We start from the raw sequence: 16,511 nt of genomic DNA, 5'->3' as shown, positions 1-16,511 counted from the left end.
AGAATTAATGCGGGTTTCAGTTGACTGAGCTAAAACAATAAACAAATTGAACAGGCATAACTCCTTATTTCCATGATGCACTGACTAGAATTAAACCTAAATAAAATATTACTTTTTACATAAAGATGCATATGAAACGATAAAACTCAAAAGTTTGAATCAAATATTGCTGCTTACATGTAGATAATATGAAAAGATGAAACTCAAAGAATTTATCACTGGTTCTATTTGAATGAGCTAAAGCAATGAAAACCTTAAATGGTAATTACTTCATACTGGTCAATGTCCCACCCCTTTGACCATCAGTTGATCAAATGATTGTTTTTTCTGTCGGTCATTGGTTCTTATTGGTGATCGGCAGCTCGCCAAGGGCAGCTTCGCTGTTCTAGTTATAAAATAAGGTCACTATTGGAATAGGGAATATAATGACACAATATTACACTATACTACAGAATCTGGGGCCAATTTTATTCCTCCGCTTACAGCGGAATTCTGCACTTTTGGCCCATTTAGATTGATATAAGCCTTACAGAGCGCTGTAAGCGCAGAAGTTTGTAGTAACAGAGCCTTGAAATTGGAAACTGATAATCTATTCATATTTTGTTGTTTTCTTTGATATATCCAGATATCTGAAAGTCGTATTTTCTCCCCTGCTGTGTTACAGGTTCATATCCAGAGCAATACCTCAGCCAGACTGTATGAAAGAGTAGACCTTGATATTACTGGACCAGTCCTTAAAGATGTCAAGATTAACGATGCAACAAGAGAGGTGTACATACTCACTGAACAAAAGGTAAAATATGAAAAGATGGCAGGAAAATGCAAACAGCTTTTTCTTTTCCATTCAAGGCTCTAATTTAATTTCATCTTTTGAACTATGTTTGAAAGTTCCTGAAGATGCGTGTTGAGAGTTGTGGTCAGTATACAACGTGTGAGACGTGTATTGGTACGGATGCAGAGATGGATGGAGACCCATACTGTGGCTGGTGTACTCTGCAAAGACAGTAAGTATTGTTGTGTTGATAATAATGTGGCTAGTACATTGATGTGAGAACCTGATCTGATGTAGAGACAGTTAGTATAAAACCTTTTCACTGAAATCACAGTTCTATAGCAATGAAGCAGGTATGCCATGATTGAGTACTATCGATACAATGTAGAGCAATTTTCCTGCAGTTCTTGCAGTCTGTGGCATTCAAGCATAAAGGCCTACTGTAGTCCTCTAGCATGCTGAGCAATAAAAAAGTGGCGTAATCTGAGCAGGGTCTTATAATGAAAGATGGCATCTTTATGGTCAACTTTGGTTTTAGATTTTGGCCTTGTCAAGCTTTCTACTTGTTCTATGCAGCCAAGTGGTTTACCCACCAACCATGCAAGGAGTTTGGAACTTTTATGTACCACATGTGGTATGTACACATAAGGCAAACTGTGGTCAGTAATAACGGAATATGACGTAATCTATGCTTGCAATACAGTCTAAAAGTACTTGTACCCCATTAACAACTTCCGATTTTAAGTTTAATTCTTTAATGGATTGGTCAATATTTTGACCACCTTTAAAATATGTTTGTACCTGCCTATAGATGCACCCTGTATTCAGAATGCAAGATGCCTGATGTGTCTACCCGATGGTTAGCCTATAATACTGCACAGTGTATTGAGATAACCAATGTGGATCCTTATAACAATCTACCAATCACTGTCACTGAACAACAGGTAAGAGTAATGTGTAACTAATTTTACCATACCTCATAAACTTAACCATACTTAAAGGCAGTGGACACTATTGTAAACCCTTATAAGGTGCTAAATAATTGGGTCTCAAAACTCATCACTGCAATTACCTATCTTTCTGAAAGTTTGTATATACTCAGCGCCTGGAGTACCTTGTTTGGTAGATACGTGCGCTATATCAGACTTCGTTATTATTATTATTATTATTATTATTATTATTATTATTGGTAAGTACTCAAAATAATTATTGGCATAAAACCTCACTTGGTAACGAGTAATGGGGAGAGGTTGGTAGTATAAAGCATTGTGAGAAATGGCTTCCTTTTTGAAGTGACGTAGTTTTGGAGAAAGAAGTAATTTTCCACGAATTTGATTTCGAGACCTCAAGTTTAGAACTTGAGGTCTCGAAATCAAGCATCTGAAAGCACACAACTTCGTGCGACAAGGGTGTTTTTTTCTTTCATAGTTACCTCGCAACTCCGACGACCGATCAAGCTCAAATTTTCACAGGTTTGTTATTTTATGCATATGTTGAGATACACTAAGTGAGAAGACTGGTCTTTGTCAATTACCAATAGTGTACACTGTCTTTAATGCATATTCATGAGCCAAACTCTTTCTGACCGACTATAGTTTTCTCGGACTTGCCTCGGGAACTAGATTGTCAACTTTCAATACTGAGGGGAGCTATGTCAACTGTCCACCCTTTAAACCATGTTATAGGCCTATGTGAATATAACAATACCTCTTGTTCTAAGCCAAAATAGTGTTGTGTATCAGTAGGGAGCTCCAATCCAAAATGCTATCAAGAGCATATATTTGTGTAGCTAGTGCACTCCTAATTATCACGCTTGGCAAAGGTATTTTTAAGTATCAGCTCTATAAATTGGATGTTGATGGTATATGCTTCTTTTTTAGATCTTGTTCAAGGCTCAAATTTTACACTGGACCTCTGGCCCGAGGCCAGTAATTTCAGTGTTTGGTCAGTAAGCTCAAAACAGGACAAGTCCAGTGGTCTTTTTTTCCCCCTTTGTCTCAAAAGAATGATGTTCAAAATAATGTTGAGTTGAGTTTCACAAATATTTTGTTCAATCCTGCTGAGTATCACCCATGAAATAGTAGAGATAAATCTTATCTTAGTGTTTTGTTCAAATAAAACAGTTTAGATGTACATGGTAAAACAGTGTTCTCATTTTGATTCAAGTCTCTTTCATTTTGATTCTGGTCTTGTAAATAAAATCCTGGTGCAGTAAAGATTCTGAGCTACAATTCCTGCGATCTAGTGGTTTTTTTTCTTCCAAAGTTCGAGCCCTGTTACCCATCAGTGTCACAGTTTAAAACCTTTAAAAGTAATTTATTTCTTTGCCTTGCAAGACTGCTACCATGGCTAAAACTTGTTTTAAGAAAATTTTGTGCCCATCTTTAGCTGAAACTACCCCTCCATGTCTGAAAAAGGTAGTAAGTAAAAGTAATTTATTACTATTATAAAATGTACACAATTGCTGTAAACCTGTCTTTTAACTGAAATGTATTATTTACCTAGATTACTGTGAGTGTAGAGCAGTTACCAGACTTACTGACCAACATGACATATGAATGTTGGTTTGGATCCTACGTATCTCAAGCTACAAAGACTAATGAGGATCTTAGATGTGTCTCCCCACCTGGTAATAGGATACCTCCAATTCAACAAGGAGGTAAGTCAGACACATAAATGGGGCTGCTTAAAAAAAGAGCTGTTTTCTAAAAGATGTTACCAACAATTTTTTATTTATTTAATCTGAAATATATTTTTCCATTTTCCAGATGATGCTGTTATGGTTACACTGAGCATCCATTCCAGTGAAACATCAGTCAGTTTTGTGGATACAAGTTTCTACTTCTATGAATGCTCAACTCATACTTCGTAAGAATATTTAATTTTGCTCTTCTTTTTTATAGTTAATTACTTTTGAGTAAACAAGCTTCAAATTTGTTTAAAATACCCGTTTTTCTTTTTTTGTCTCACTCCTTATGCTTTTCTCTGGTGCAGGAGTTTCTTTCATAGTATTATTTTGTTGTTTGTTGTAGTTGTGTATCTTGTGTTGGTAGTCGATGGGCCTGTGATTGGTGTGTCTTTGAGAATAGATGCACTCATGTTAGTTCTACTTGTGCAGGAGACAATGAAATCATCATTACAGGACAAAACGTAAGATAAAATATGTCTTCAATATTGAGTCAATTTGGTTTAATGATTAGGGTTGAACAAAGACAAATTTACTAATAGTCTTATAGGTTGTATCATAAATGTTGGTGTGATTCCTGGGTAAACGGCAGTTGATGATTGTACAGCTTCTGACTGGTACCCCTGCACAAAGATATTGACAATATTAGGAGACTGCCAACATAGGGCAGATATAATAACTCAGTTGGTATGTCCTTCTAAAGGTCATTGGTTCAAATCCAGCACTAGTAAACCTTTCTTTGTTCACACCCAAATCGTTAAAAAAATATCCAATCAGTTTCTCTTGAGGTTTATTACCTGATCCTTTTTTGAAATTCTGACATATCACAGTTATGAGTGGAACATGCAATTTTTTTTTCCAAGACGGTCATAAAACCCTTTCCTTTTCCTATCTTTTGAATACTGTTTTAAAATAAGTTTCCAACACACCTTGAAAAAAGGATACATTTCTGTTAAATAAAAGTAAATTTAATTATAAATGATTTGTTGTTAAAGGCAGTGGACACTATTGGTAATTACTCAAAATAATTGTTAGCACAAAACCTTTCTTGGTGACGAGTAATGGGGAGAGGTTGATGGTATAAAACATTGTGAGAAACGGTTCCCTCTGAACATGGAGGAAGGAAGAGAAGGAGCTCGAACGAAGGGACTTCAAAAGTCGAACCCGTGGTACCGCAACCGTTTAACGACACCTCATAATCACCCACATACCTTACACAGACGATGGGCGACCTGGCGTATGTGAGTTTGCACGTGCGCACTTGGTTCTTCACTCAACTATGGTGTCGTATGTCGTATGGATATAATACAGAAAAACAACTTTTTTGAGACTTGATAAAAATTGTGTACACTTGTGCTCACCAAATCGAAAAACACAATTGAATACCAACCACCCTCGTGTGCTAATACCCAAATTTTGAACCACCGCTAGTGACCGGAAAGTCGCAAAAAATGTAAAATAATGCCAGGATGTTTCCGTGAAACACCACAAACGGTAAATGAAAACGTGTATATTCACAATTCTTGTTTCCAATGATTCAACTTTACATGCAGGCAAGAGCGCAGACTGGCGGTACCACACGTTCTGTACAAAGAGATTTAATCCTACTCGTTAATCGGCCATCCAGTTGGAGGTCTCCTATCTTTTTCCACTGGTCAGACAGGGGCATTGTCAGAGTATTCTTTTATTACTCTGCGGTTTTGCGGGTCGTTTGAGCTCCTTCTCTTCCTTCCTCCATGCTCTGAAGTGCCTTAGTTTTCGAGAAAGGGGTAACTTTCCACGAATTTGATTTCGAGACCTCAAGTTTAGAACTTGATGTCTCGAAATCAAGCATCAGAAAGCACACAACTTCGTTTTACAAGGGTGTTTTTTATTTCATTCATATCTCGCAATTTTGACGACCAATTGAGCTCAAATTGTGCATATGTTGAGATACACCAAGTGAGAAGACTAGTCTTTGACAATTACCACTAGTGTCCACTGTCTTTAATTCTTTAGAATCCAGCTTTGTCTTCACCCAAGGGTCCGGGTTTCTGCCCTCAGCTGCTGGCTCAGAATACTAAAGTCCTTCTTCCCAATGGAATTGAAAGAAGTTTACAAGTCATGACTACAAATCTACCTGATCAGACCCAGGTTAGTTATCAGTCAATCAAAATAAACTTCTACATAAAATGTGATTAATTTAATCACAGGAATAATGAATGACAGCTCAAGGCATGATTAATTACCTATATTAGATATCTCAGTTGGCAGAGCGCTGTTGCACATTAATCCAGCGGTTGCAAACAAATAACCTGACTGCTTTTGTTACACTTGTATACCTGTTATAACATTAACATGTGTCTTGTGTTGTATTTTAGCCTTTGAGAAAGGCTCTGCTAGGATAAACATTTTGTGCAATTAAATAAAATGAAAACAAATAACCTGATAAGAATTTTTTTTAAATTAGTATTAATGAATTAAAGTGTGATTTTTCCTCTTTCTAAAAATTAGGCATGACTTTTTGTCTGTTCAAGGGGAAAAAATTACATGTTTCCTCCTTGTTTGAACAAAATTTTGTAAACTCCCTCTGACTAACCTAACTTTTCTTCATCTCTTAGATTACTAGCTTTGAATGTAGCTTTGATATCGAGGGAGTAAGTCAGAGTACAACGGCACAGCGTAATAATGATACCATCATGTGTGACATGAAAGCTGTAAGTTTATTACACTGTTAATTTTCTTGAAGTTAATAACCAACTTTTTACCAAAAGAAAGCCAAAAGTTGAGTTGAACTTAATTTGATATCAGCCCATTTCTATTTCACAGTATACCTACACTTCCACTGATGAAGCAGAGCTGATTGTGAAACTGACCATTGAATGGACAGACACCAGTAATAACCCTCACATTCTAGATGACTTATTCAACAATAATGGTGAGTTTGAGTCAAGGATGTGGGGTGGAGAGAGTGGCACTTCCATACACACAAGTCCAACTTATAGAATTTTACCCTTAGTGAAGACCCTACCATACAGTAGCTAGGATCCCACAAGGGGGGATGTTGCTGACTGAGTTCTCTGTTGATTGTATTTGTTTTGTTTTGTAAACAAAGTTCGAGCCATCTAGCATTAATTGTGAAAAACCTAACAATCATGAGATAAAATTATTTTGATCATGAGATGCTTTCTCTCCAGCACTCTAAATTAAGACAATGGTAACTTTCTAAAGCATATTTTGACATGGAAACTTTTATGATTTATAAATAGTGCATGCAAAAAAATATTTTAAACTTGTATTTTTGCTACAGCAACACTTTACAAGTGTGGAGCATTGAAGCCAGATTGTAGTCGGTGTGTTACTGCCAGGCCAGAGCTGGAGTGTGTTTGGTGTAATGCTATGTGTGAACTAAGAGAGTCTTGTACAACAGCGGAAGGAGAGTGGGTTACCCACAATAATAACGCCAACTGCCCTGATCCAATCCTCCAAGGGGTGAGTAGATTTATTAGATTCAGTTAGTAATTATTGATTTGGAGTTCAGGGTTTTTAATAAGGGAGTGATAGTAATGTCACCACTTCGTACTAAGATGAAACCTTTAGGAACCTTAGTTTATTCTTAAAGTCAACTTCCTTTTTCTAATACTTCAAGAGGTGAATGAATATTGAATAAATTAAATGTTAAGCATCAGACCTCAACCTCTACAGCGGCCACCAGCCCCAGCGAATTGCCGTGAAGCCCTTTTAAAATTCACGTACCTTACAACCACTTGGGCGTGCCCTTTTCCATTTATTCCATAACATTATTTATTCGAAAGTGTTATTTTTTGTTAATATTGTGAGGTCAGACCCTTTTAATTATGAAGGTAAATTGTTTCGGAACGTACAATCCCGCACACTAGTTTTCACAATGCTGCTTCTGTGCAATAAAAAGTGTGTCGAGAACGTGGCATGGTAACCATATCAAACGTAGTTGAGCTGTTTACTACTAAAAAGGCAGCACCAGACTACTCCAATGTATAAACTCGCTACAAGTCCCTACACTAAATTACGCATTTTCGCACTGATTTTGTCTATTGAGATCTGTATTTGTTGGTGATGGGGCCGGGGAGGCGCGCGGCAGGGACCAGGATACAGTCTATGTTTTTCCCCTGGCTATTTCGCTGGTGTCCAAGGCTTGTACTGGATTAATGTTTGTGACCCACCACTACCAGTGATCTGCCTGCCTTGCGACTTTCTTTTTCATTGCCAAACACATGTTTATGTACACACAACATAAAACAAGCGTGGAATTGTAAAACTTCAAAATCGGATTATATGGAGGTAATGGCAGAGCCCTAATTTTGGAAATCATCATACTCCATCAAGTTCATTATTGATTAATCAGCATGCCATCCCACAAAAGATGCAAAAATAAGCAGGAAGGCGAAAGGGCTGGAGTGGCAGCAAAGTGCCAACTTTAGAAGCGTTTTTTAATTAGGTGCGTTTCTTTACATTTTTATAGTATTTATTTAGCGCGGTCTAGCGTGGCATAAACGCCGGCATGCACAATACAACTTAAAAGTTTAGCTAAATGCTAGGCCAATTATTTTGTGCTAAAGGGGGTGGGGTTTCGTTTTTAATTTTTATAATCATATTTATTAAAGAAACAAAACAAAAAAACAAGAGGTTTATATTAAATTTTAAGGTTTATTTTTCCAAATCATCGGATTTTGTTGCGCCTCCGGGTTGTTGGTGGGTGTTGGCGTGGGGGTGGGTGGGGCTCGATTGTCTCGCAGAGTTGGTGGTGAGCCAGAGACTAATTTATCTTTTTTCTTCATTTTCTTAATATTTTTCTGTATGATTTTTTCAACATCTCTTTGTTCTGGAGCAATGATTTGTTTTCAGATGAGCAGAGAGGAGTTTAATTAAGTCGATGATTAAGGGGAGGGGGGGGGGGTAAAATGGGGGTAAGTTAATTACTGGGGTAATAGTTTGCAATGCGAGTGCTGCAAAAAAAAACTGTAAATAATTCAGCAACAAATATTTTGAAACTTTTATTCAATTTCAGTTGCACAGCATGTAAACAGCGACAATGAAACAAATATGGGTTGGAAAGTTGACCACCATCTTGAAATCAGTGGAAAGTTTAACAATCATCAACAAATAAAGGTTTGAAAATGGCCTTGGTGCCTTTTCAGTTGGCCTTGGTGCCCCTTTCTTTTTTGGAGCTTTTGAGGCCAAGTGGCCTTGCCCCTCTGAAGCTAAAGGTTGAGGCCTGAAGCATGATATTATTCTGGGTTTTTTTTTGACGACTTTGTTTTTCCATTGGAAAAATCAGAAAAGTTGTTTTTAAAATTGACTGAAAATGTATTACAGCCTACACCATGTGTAAATAGGTTAGCCCTTGGAACAGAATTTTCAAATTTCTTTGACCAAGTGTCGCCTTTACAAGGTCACGATTTCAATTGTAGATCAATGAACTACCGATTTATTTAGTTCATGGTTATAAATTTTGTAAGTGTTAAATGTAATGACATCTTGACTTGACATTGTTTGTATTGTTTAGGTGTATCCATTGAGTGGACCAATAGAAGGTAACACCATAGTATCTGTAATAGGTACAGATATTGGCAGAGGGTTCCATACTGTACTGAATGTGATGATTGGAGATCAAGAATGCCATCTGGATGGACTGGAAACCTATTATGAAACTGGACACAGGTAAGAAGTATACCTCAAATGGGCCCTATCAAATTTCCTTGAGCTTGTAAGAAGTATAATTTGAATTTTATCTGACCTTATTTCACAGTGTAAGTTGCCTAACTCAATCGAGAGTTGAAAGTGTTGTGCCGATATCTCTGACAGTCAGGGGAGGTGATGGGACAACACTACAGGAAAGCACAGGAAATGCTAGCTTTGAATATAGGGTAAGTTTGATTACAATGGAGTCTACAGTAATGATAAATAACAATTGATTTTGGGGTTGAACAAAGAATTGACTGGAGTGGGATTTGAACCAACGACCTCTGAATTAACGTGCCGGCGCTCTACCAACTGAGCTATCTAGCCCTATTTTGGCGGTGTCCCTATTGATATTGAAATAACAATTGAACAACAACAAACAAGAAATTTACACTTAGTTTGAACATAATTCAATTTTGCATAAGATGTAGGGAAAGTTCACTTTTTGGTTTGCTGTCATGATGGGAATACAATCAATTGAGGTTTACAGAGTTTATAAATTTTATCTATGATGAGATGGGGTGTTTTTGAAAAGAACCAGTGGGTAAACAGATCAACGTTTCGATCAGTGATCTGATCACCCTCAGGAGAATGACGTCAAATGAATTTATTTCACTTGCATGTTTTTAACTTCAGTACATTTCAGTATCACTTCTCAAAACTAAACCATTATAAACAGGGCCTTGACTTAAGGTGTGATATTTAGGACTGCACATCACAGTTCTTTATTTGGCTATTGAGCTTTGTGTCAATAACTGATTCCAGTCCCATCATCCCAATGAGCCAAAGATAAGTAGATTTCAAGACAAGACAATGAAATGATTTATCCCTTTACATTATGAATTTGTACTTTATTTGTTGTTCTGATTTTGATTTTCCTGCCAGGTTCCATCTATTACAAGTTTCAGTCCTCGTTTTGGACCAGCAGCTGGTGGGACTCGTATAACAATCAATGGAATGGCTCTAAATACAGGAAGGAATATTCAGGCATTCATTGGAGATAAAGCTTGCATTATAACAAGGCAAGTGAAAGCTATTAACTAAATAAGAACATTTAAAGATAGTCTTAGCTGAGTAGATGAGAGCACCAAACTCAGCAGTGTGGGTTCGAGTCCCAGTCTTGACACTTGCTTCCGCGAGCAGGACACTAAACCATTATTACTTTGTCCTTGTGATGAGGAGCCGTAAAGCCATTAACCCTGTGTGTCTTGTAATGCCCGTAAAAGAACCCAGTCACACTTATTATTAAGAAAAGGAGTTTGCCCGTTTTGGCAGTGGCAGTTGACAAGGAGCTCTAAAATTCGAACAAATTCAAACCCTGTCTTAAAATTTGTCTGTTCAAGCATCTTGAATACCCTAAATTTCGATGCATGTGCTATATAATATAAACAGTTACTTGAAAAATTACTTCTCTTTTGACCTGCCTTCTGCTTCATAACTTTACAGCCCAGTGACAGAGACTGAAGCAGTGTGCTCAAGCTCTGAGGGGTCTGTTGCGCAGACAGAAGTTCTCAAGATGTCTTTTGATGGAGCAGGAAAAACAAGCGAGGTGTACACTTTCAGTGACAACCCTGTCATTACTGAAGTCAGTCCAACCAGAAGTATATATGCGTGAGTACATCTCAGAAAATTTGAACAAGTCTGTAAACTGTCGTTTGTTTTTCACAGTTTTGCAACATCACCTTTGACCACATTCTCTTGTTGGTAGTTTACAACCTTTTTTTTTTTTTGAATCCAACTTTGAGAACAAAGTGGGAGGTGAGTCCTTTGTGGGTACTTTTTGACAAAACACAATATACACAGATTTACATAAAACTTACCCAGTTTGAAGATTGATGGTAGCAAGCTTCCCTTAAATTATTAATTGCTGAGGTGCTGTAATAAAAGAAGTCACAAAAATAATATTCGTCTCAGGAGACGAAAGTTATTTTAGCATTTTTGTGACATTGTTTTACTAATTTCTCAAAAACTACAGCACCTCAGCAAGTAACATTTTAAGGGAAGCTACTATCATTATCTTCAAACGGTGTTAGTTTAAAGTAAATCTGTGGACATAGTGTTTTGTGTTGCAAAAAGTACCCCAATCCTTTAAATAATCTCATTCTGGCTGAGAAATTTAAATTGTAACAAAGAACTCTCTGCCGTAATCAGATAAGCAAGTAATATCTCATTTTCTACAATTCTCATGAGCCATTTTAATTGTTTATTACTCAGTGGTGGTCGGGAGATGGTTGTCAATGGGACTCATCTAGACACTGCCCAGATGGCTTCACTTGTTGTTACAGTTGCTTCTCAAATCACTAAGAGATCTGTCCGCAGTGAGGGACCCAACAATATTGAGTTTGTGGAGGTGAGTTACTATAGTTCAACATTGTCATCGTAAATCACACCACCGGTTGTTTGAAAGAAATGAACTGTAGTGAACTTTTGACTTTGCCGTATCGTAGTAAGAGGTTTTGTCTCCACCTTATTTCTTCTTCTTAAAATATTAAGCTTCATCTTTGTAAATGAGTTAACAGGTTCAAACAGTGAATAAAATAATAAGTTAATAAAAGTGCTTTCTATGAGCATCTCTAAAGTGTCTGTTTTTGTAACACATTCTGAAGGTATACGAGTTGAAAGAAAAACAGAAGAGATAGTTTATTTGAAAATTAGTCCACAGTTTATTTAACGACAAAGCTTCAATCGACTGATGATGTAACATCTGTGTTTGCTTTCTGAATACAAAAGGAAACATTTGTTTTATAAGAGAATCATCTACTGTGAATTATGTTTGTCTAGAAATGTGTTGTGCAAAGCTCAGAGTTCATGCGTTGCTTCACGCCCAATATAACATCAGCCATAAGCAGCTCTTTATCTCAACTTAACGTGACCTTTGGCTTCATTATGGACGGTGTGAGTGACCTCTTAACATGGTCAGAAGACAACAATGTTGACTTGGAGTTCTTTCCTGATCCAGAGTATGACGAGTTTAAAAACGACTTGTTTGAGAAGAATGGGGAGCTGATGACAATCATGGTGAGGATTTATCAATGAAAGCTCAGTCAAATTGATTATTCATTTTTCAATTACATAATCCCAATTCATAATCAATGTTTTTGTATTTACAAGCATGACACTGTTTCTGTGATTTTCTAATATATGATTATTTCGCTATTGGAAGTATCTGGAAAGGACCAAGTAACATGCCTAAACCCACACAATATGTAAAATGCTCACCTCTCACCAATGTGACTAGAGTTGTGTGTTAGTTCTGTCAAATGCCATGACGGCTTCATTGATCATCTGGACCCTCTGGTTCCCCTCCCTCTGCTGTGCTACAAGGGTTTTCCCAGACCATCCGGTTTTCCTCCCTTAGGAAAAATTAAACACTTTCGATCGCTGGTTGAGCGTATAATGGGTTGATGTGGCTGGTTGCCAAAGGCGCCCTTGCATGCCTGCTTTTCGCAATTCAGCTGTTAGCCTCCCAATATTAATACTATTATAATAACTGATTCCTACAACTTTTTATTGATTGAAGGTTTGAAAACCACTTGGATCCAAGTATCAATTGAATTGAGGAATTTGATTGTTAGTAGTTTTATCAGTTGTGAGTGTGATATTTACCATTGAAGTATTTTGGTTAACTCAGGGTGAACGAATCAACAATGCAATCACTGAATCAGAAATCATCGTTCATGTTGGAACAATGAGATGTGACGTAACCTTCATTGAAGAAACAGCCCTTGGTTGTATTTTACCTGAGGAGCTACCGCCTGCTGGAGACTTCAACGGCCAAGACACAAAGAGAGGGCTTCCTGTGGTCCGGGTAAGTCTTAAAACAGCTCTTGGTAGAACCCTTAGACCTTGACTTTTTGTGTCAAAACACTAAGAGGCGGCTTGGTGTGGTCTAGGTCTAGACAAAAATATTGAGAAACAACCAACCATTCTAATCTAATCTAATCTAACTTCCAGGGACTTCTAGGGCCAAAGATGGAAGGCTTCCTGTAGTTTGTGTATGTCTTCAAATACATCTCAGATATAATTTACTTGAGAAACGACCATCTGTCTAGGACACCAAGAGATAAGTTTAGGAGGAGTAGTTCAGGGCTCGAATTTGGGGGAAAAATCCACAAGACCGCAGGGCTTGTTGCTCAGAATTTTTACTGGACTGGAAGATTTTTTCCAAGACCAAAATTTTATTAGGAAAAAAAAAAGTTAACATGATAGAACAGCAGGCCTTTTTCATCCCATAGGAGGCTTTTTTTTGCTGTAAAACCCAATCAATAAAGTTCCATATACCTACTTCACGTCATTTTTTGCCGCCTCAAAAAAAGAAATTCCGATTTGACAGGCAAATCACCAACAAAACACTGCAACGTGCAGCATTCATAAAAAAAAAGAACTTCATAAAAAGATTGACCAAAAATTTGACAGCAGTAGTCAGAAGCTCATCACTGTTGGTAGCCATACTTAGCAAGACGTTTGGCAACAAGACCTTACTTTTAATCCATGCAACACAGGGATGTGTGGTATTGCAACCAGACCTTCTTAATGCAAATTCAACACTCCTTTGTAAGGTATCAGACTTTACACATGGTCAGTGGTAAACAAACATCGCTGTACTAAGGTGTGCCGCCGCGCCGGGTACCAACACATCACTCCCTCGTCCCCGCTCGCTCACTCCCCGGGAGCATAAACATAAATGGTTTCAGACTAGATGTACAAGGTGTGGGCATGAGTAAACTGAATGGTAAACTTGTATGCAGCCTGATGCACAGGAAAAAAGGACGGATTGACGTTCCGCAGGCGTGCTCAGAACACTGATTTGACGACAAGTAAAACAAAAACTTTTATTTTAAATGAGATTGAAATACATTTTTTAATGAAAGATAATATACTTCATATAATTATTTGTAATAGTAACTATATTAGTATGCATAAAAAACAAAACACAAGACCGCCGGACTTGTTCGCATAAAGTTTACTGGACCGAAGCTAAAATCACTGGCCTCGGGCCTGCGGTCCAGCGTGAAATTCGAGCCCTGTAGTTTCTGCAAGTCTACAGACAATTCTATGAAATCGAACTAACCCAAAACAAGTAGTAGAACTAATTGCACCTTGTTCCTGTTCTCTCTTTAGGTAATTCACAGCAATCTAGAGTTCCGTATAGGATACACTAAGTATCCTGTAGCATTGGTTCCAATTGTACTCCCATCAATCAGTGGAGTCATCGTGGTCTGCATTCTCATTGTTGCCTTGTGCTTCTTAGCTCAGCTGTATGGATCCAGACGAGAAGCTAGACTCATCCAGGATGATATGGTAACATTAGAAGTGGATCTGTCAGATGAGATCAAACAAGGTATGGAGGCCCTGGGAGTCTCAAAGGCTAAAAGACAATAATGATAGTAATGATAGTGGTTGCTCATTGCGCTCCTACATTGGGCCTTTATTTCATTTCTCATACCATCTCAGCTCCCTGAGGGTACAGCCTGTGCTGCCAAATATGTAGCGCACCAAGCTAAGCCCATTACCATCAAGAACCATCTCTGTACTCACAGATACCCATTTAACCATAGGTGAGGAGAAGCATTTAAAGTTAAAGGGTGATGATACTAGTCTTGTCATTGTTTCATTTAAATTTCATTTTGAAAGTCTTTGGAGAAAAACAACAATTTTTCTTGAAAGAGCGTTCGGTGGGCTTCTGATTAACACTAATGAGTTTCTAGTTTACCTACCTATTTAATATTTTTGACTTCAGCCTTTGCGGAACTTCAGACAGACTTGACAGATTTGACGAGTGACTTGCATGGAATTGGAATGCCATTTGTCAGTCACCGAGAGTACGCCAGTAATATGCTGTTCATTGGGCAAGAGAGACCAGACACTCAGGATAAAGAGGTAAGTGCCTGCCATTCTTGCACCGCACCCGCATTTCACTCGGATTTGTCGTCTTTTATTTAAAAAAAATACTTTCTTAAAGGCAGGGTATTTACTCCCAAAAATTAAAGACCATAATAATTTGATACAAATTACTGGAGCGCTGTTGGATGTTATAAAACATTGTTAGAAACGACCCTCATAAACTAATGTAGTTTTAGAGAAAGATGTAATTTTTCACCCTTAAATTTGAATCTGAGAAAGGCTTCTGAAAGCACTCAATTCTATAACCCAAATTGTCTCAATTCTCTATTTTTATGCATATGTTGGGATGCACAAAGTGAGAATACTTGTCTTTGTAAATTATCAAAAGTCTACCTTGGCTTGAATTTTGCTGTTAATTAACCAAATCTTTTTAATATGTCATTGTGTTCTCCTGTCCAATCTATTTTTTTTTTTTTTTAGTATCCAGATGAAAATGTCCAGAAAGCAATGATGAAGTTTTCTCGTCTTCTTAGCAACAAGGCTTTCTTAATTGTTCTGATTCAGACGTTGGATGCAGAGAACCCCTCAAAGTTACCCGTCAGACAAAAGTAAGTATAAAATCTTTAGATTTCAGTTGTTAAGGAATATCGCAGAAAATTATTTTGAAATATAGTTTGACTTGGATTCAAAATTTCAGATGGTAGGTTTTTTTATTTTTAGGTAATTCATCAGATGCAATATCCTTTCATGATATTGAATTTGTTTACAAGCTGTTCACCTAAAGCTTGATTATGATTAGTACTTTTACAATTGATATCTTGGAAATTGCATTCACTTTGCCTAGGAAATATCAGAGAAAATGGTAACATTATCAAAGCCTTGTCAGACAGAGGAATTTTTATAGGCAACCAACTGAGCTTCATGCTTTGATTGTGGAATGATAATTTGTTTGAGCTACTTGCACATGCAATTCATGCTTTACAGAATAAAGTTAGTATCCAAACTATTCCCTATGTACGATTTGTGGCAGGTAACCTGCTCATTTATGCTTAGCATAAATTTGTTCAGCAATATTGGCTGTTTAAGCATCTATATGAAGTTTAGCCCCAGTCTTAACTCTGTATATTCCATGTTATTATTCAGGCAGTTGATAGCATCTCTGTATAGTCCATGTTATTATTCAGGCAGTTGATAGCATCTCTGTATATTCCATGTTATTATTCAGGCAGTTGATAGCATCTCTGTATATTCCATGTTATTATTCAGGCAATTGATAGCATTTCTGTATAGTCCATGTTATTATTCAGGCAGTTGATAGCATCTCTGTATATTCCATGTTATTATTCAGGCAATTGATAGCATCTCTGTATATTCCATGTTATTATTCAGGCAGTTGATAGCATCTCTGTATAGTCCATGTTATTATTCAGGCAGTTGATAGCATCTCTGTATATTCCATGTTATTATTCAGGCAGTTGATAGCATCTCTGTATAGTCCATGTTATTATT

General features: G+C 37.3%; 1 protein-coding gene across 3 annotated transcripts in view; it reads left to right on the top strand.

Annotated features, from left to right (window-relative positions):
- Positions 1–16,511, top strand: part of LOC139933761 (plexin-B-like) — a 36,386-nt gene that overhangs the window by 8,058 nt on the left and 11,817 nt on the right. For all 3 annotated transcript variants that reach the window (XM_071927959.1, XM_071927960.1, XM_071927961.1), the window contains 20 exons: positions 665–793; positions 889–1,004; positions 1,584–1,716; positions 3,278–3,431; positions 3,541–3,640; positions 3,805–3,922; positions 5,457–5,591; positions 6,059–6,154; positions 6,267–6,375; positions 6,748–6,929; positions 8,983–9,137; positions 9,226–9,343; positions 10,044–10,180; positions 10,605–10,769; positions 11,373–11,508; positions 11,940–12,176; positions 12,790–12,966; positions 14,280–14,499; positions 14,899–15,038; positions 15,483–15,610. In XM_071927959.1, the coding sequence (XP_071784060.1) occupies positions 665–793; positions 889–1,004; positions 1,584–1,716; positions 3,278–3,431; positions 3,541–3,640; positions 3,805–3,922; positions 5,457–5,591; positions 6,059–6,154; positions 6,267–6,375; positions 6,748–6,929; positions 8,983–9,137; positions 9,226–9,343; positions 10,044–10,180; positions 10,605–10,769; positions 11,373–11,508; positions 11,940–12,176; positions 12,790–12,966; positions 14,280–14,499; positions 14,899–15,038; positions 15,483–15,610 (2,885 nt within the window). The remainder of the gene's footprint in view (positions 1–664; positions 794–888; positions 1,005–1,583; positions 1,717–3,277; positions 3,432–3,540; positions 3,641–3,804; positions 3,923–5,456; positions 5,592–6,058; positions 6,155–6,266; positions 6,376–6,747; positions 6,930–8,982; positions 9,138–9,225; positions 9,344–10,043; positions 10,181–10,604; positions 10,770–11,372; positions 11,509–11,939; positions 12,177–12,789; positions 12,967–14,279; positions 14,500–14,898; positions 15,039–15,482; positions 15,611–16,511) is intronic.

The sequence above is a fragment of the Asterias amurensis genome, chromosome 2 (assembly GCF_032118995.1).
Source record: "Asterias amurensis chromosome 2, ASM3211899v1".
Lineage (NCBI taxonomy): Eukaryota > Metazoa > Echinodermata > Asteroidea > Forcipulatida > Asteriidae > Asterias > Asterias amurensis.
The sequence above is the reverse complement of the archived record's forward strand: the minus strand, read 5'-3'. Positions and strand labels throughout refer to the sequence as shown.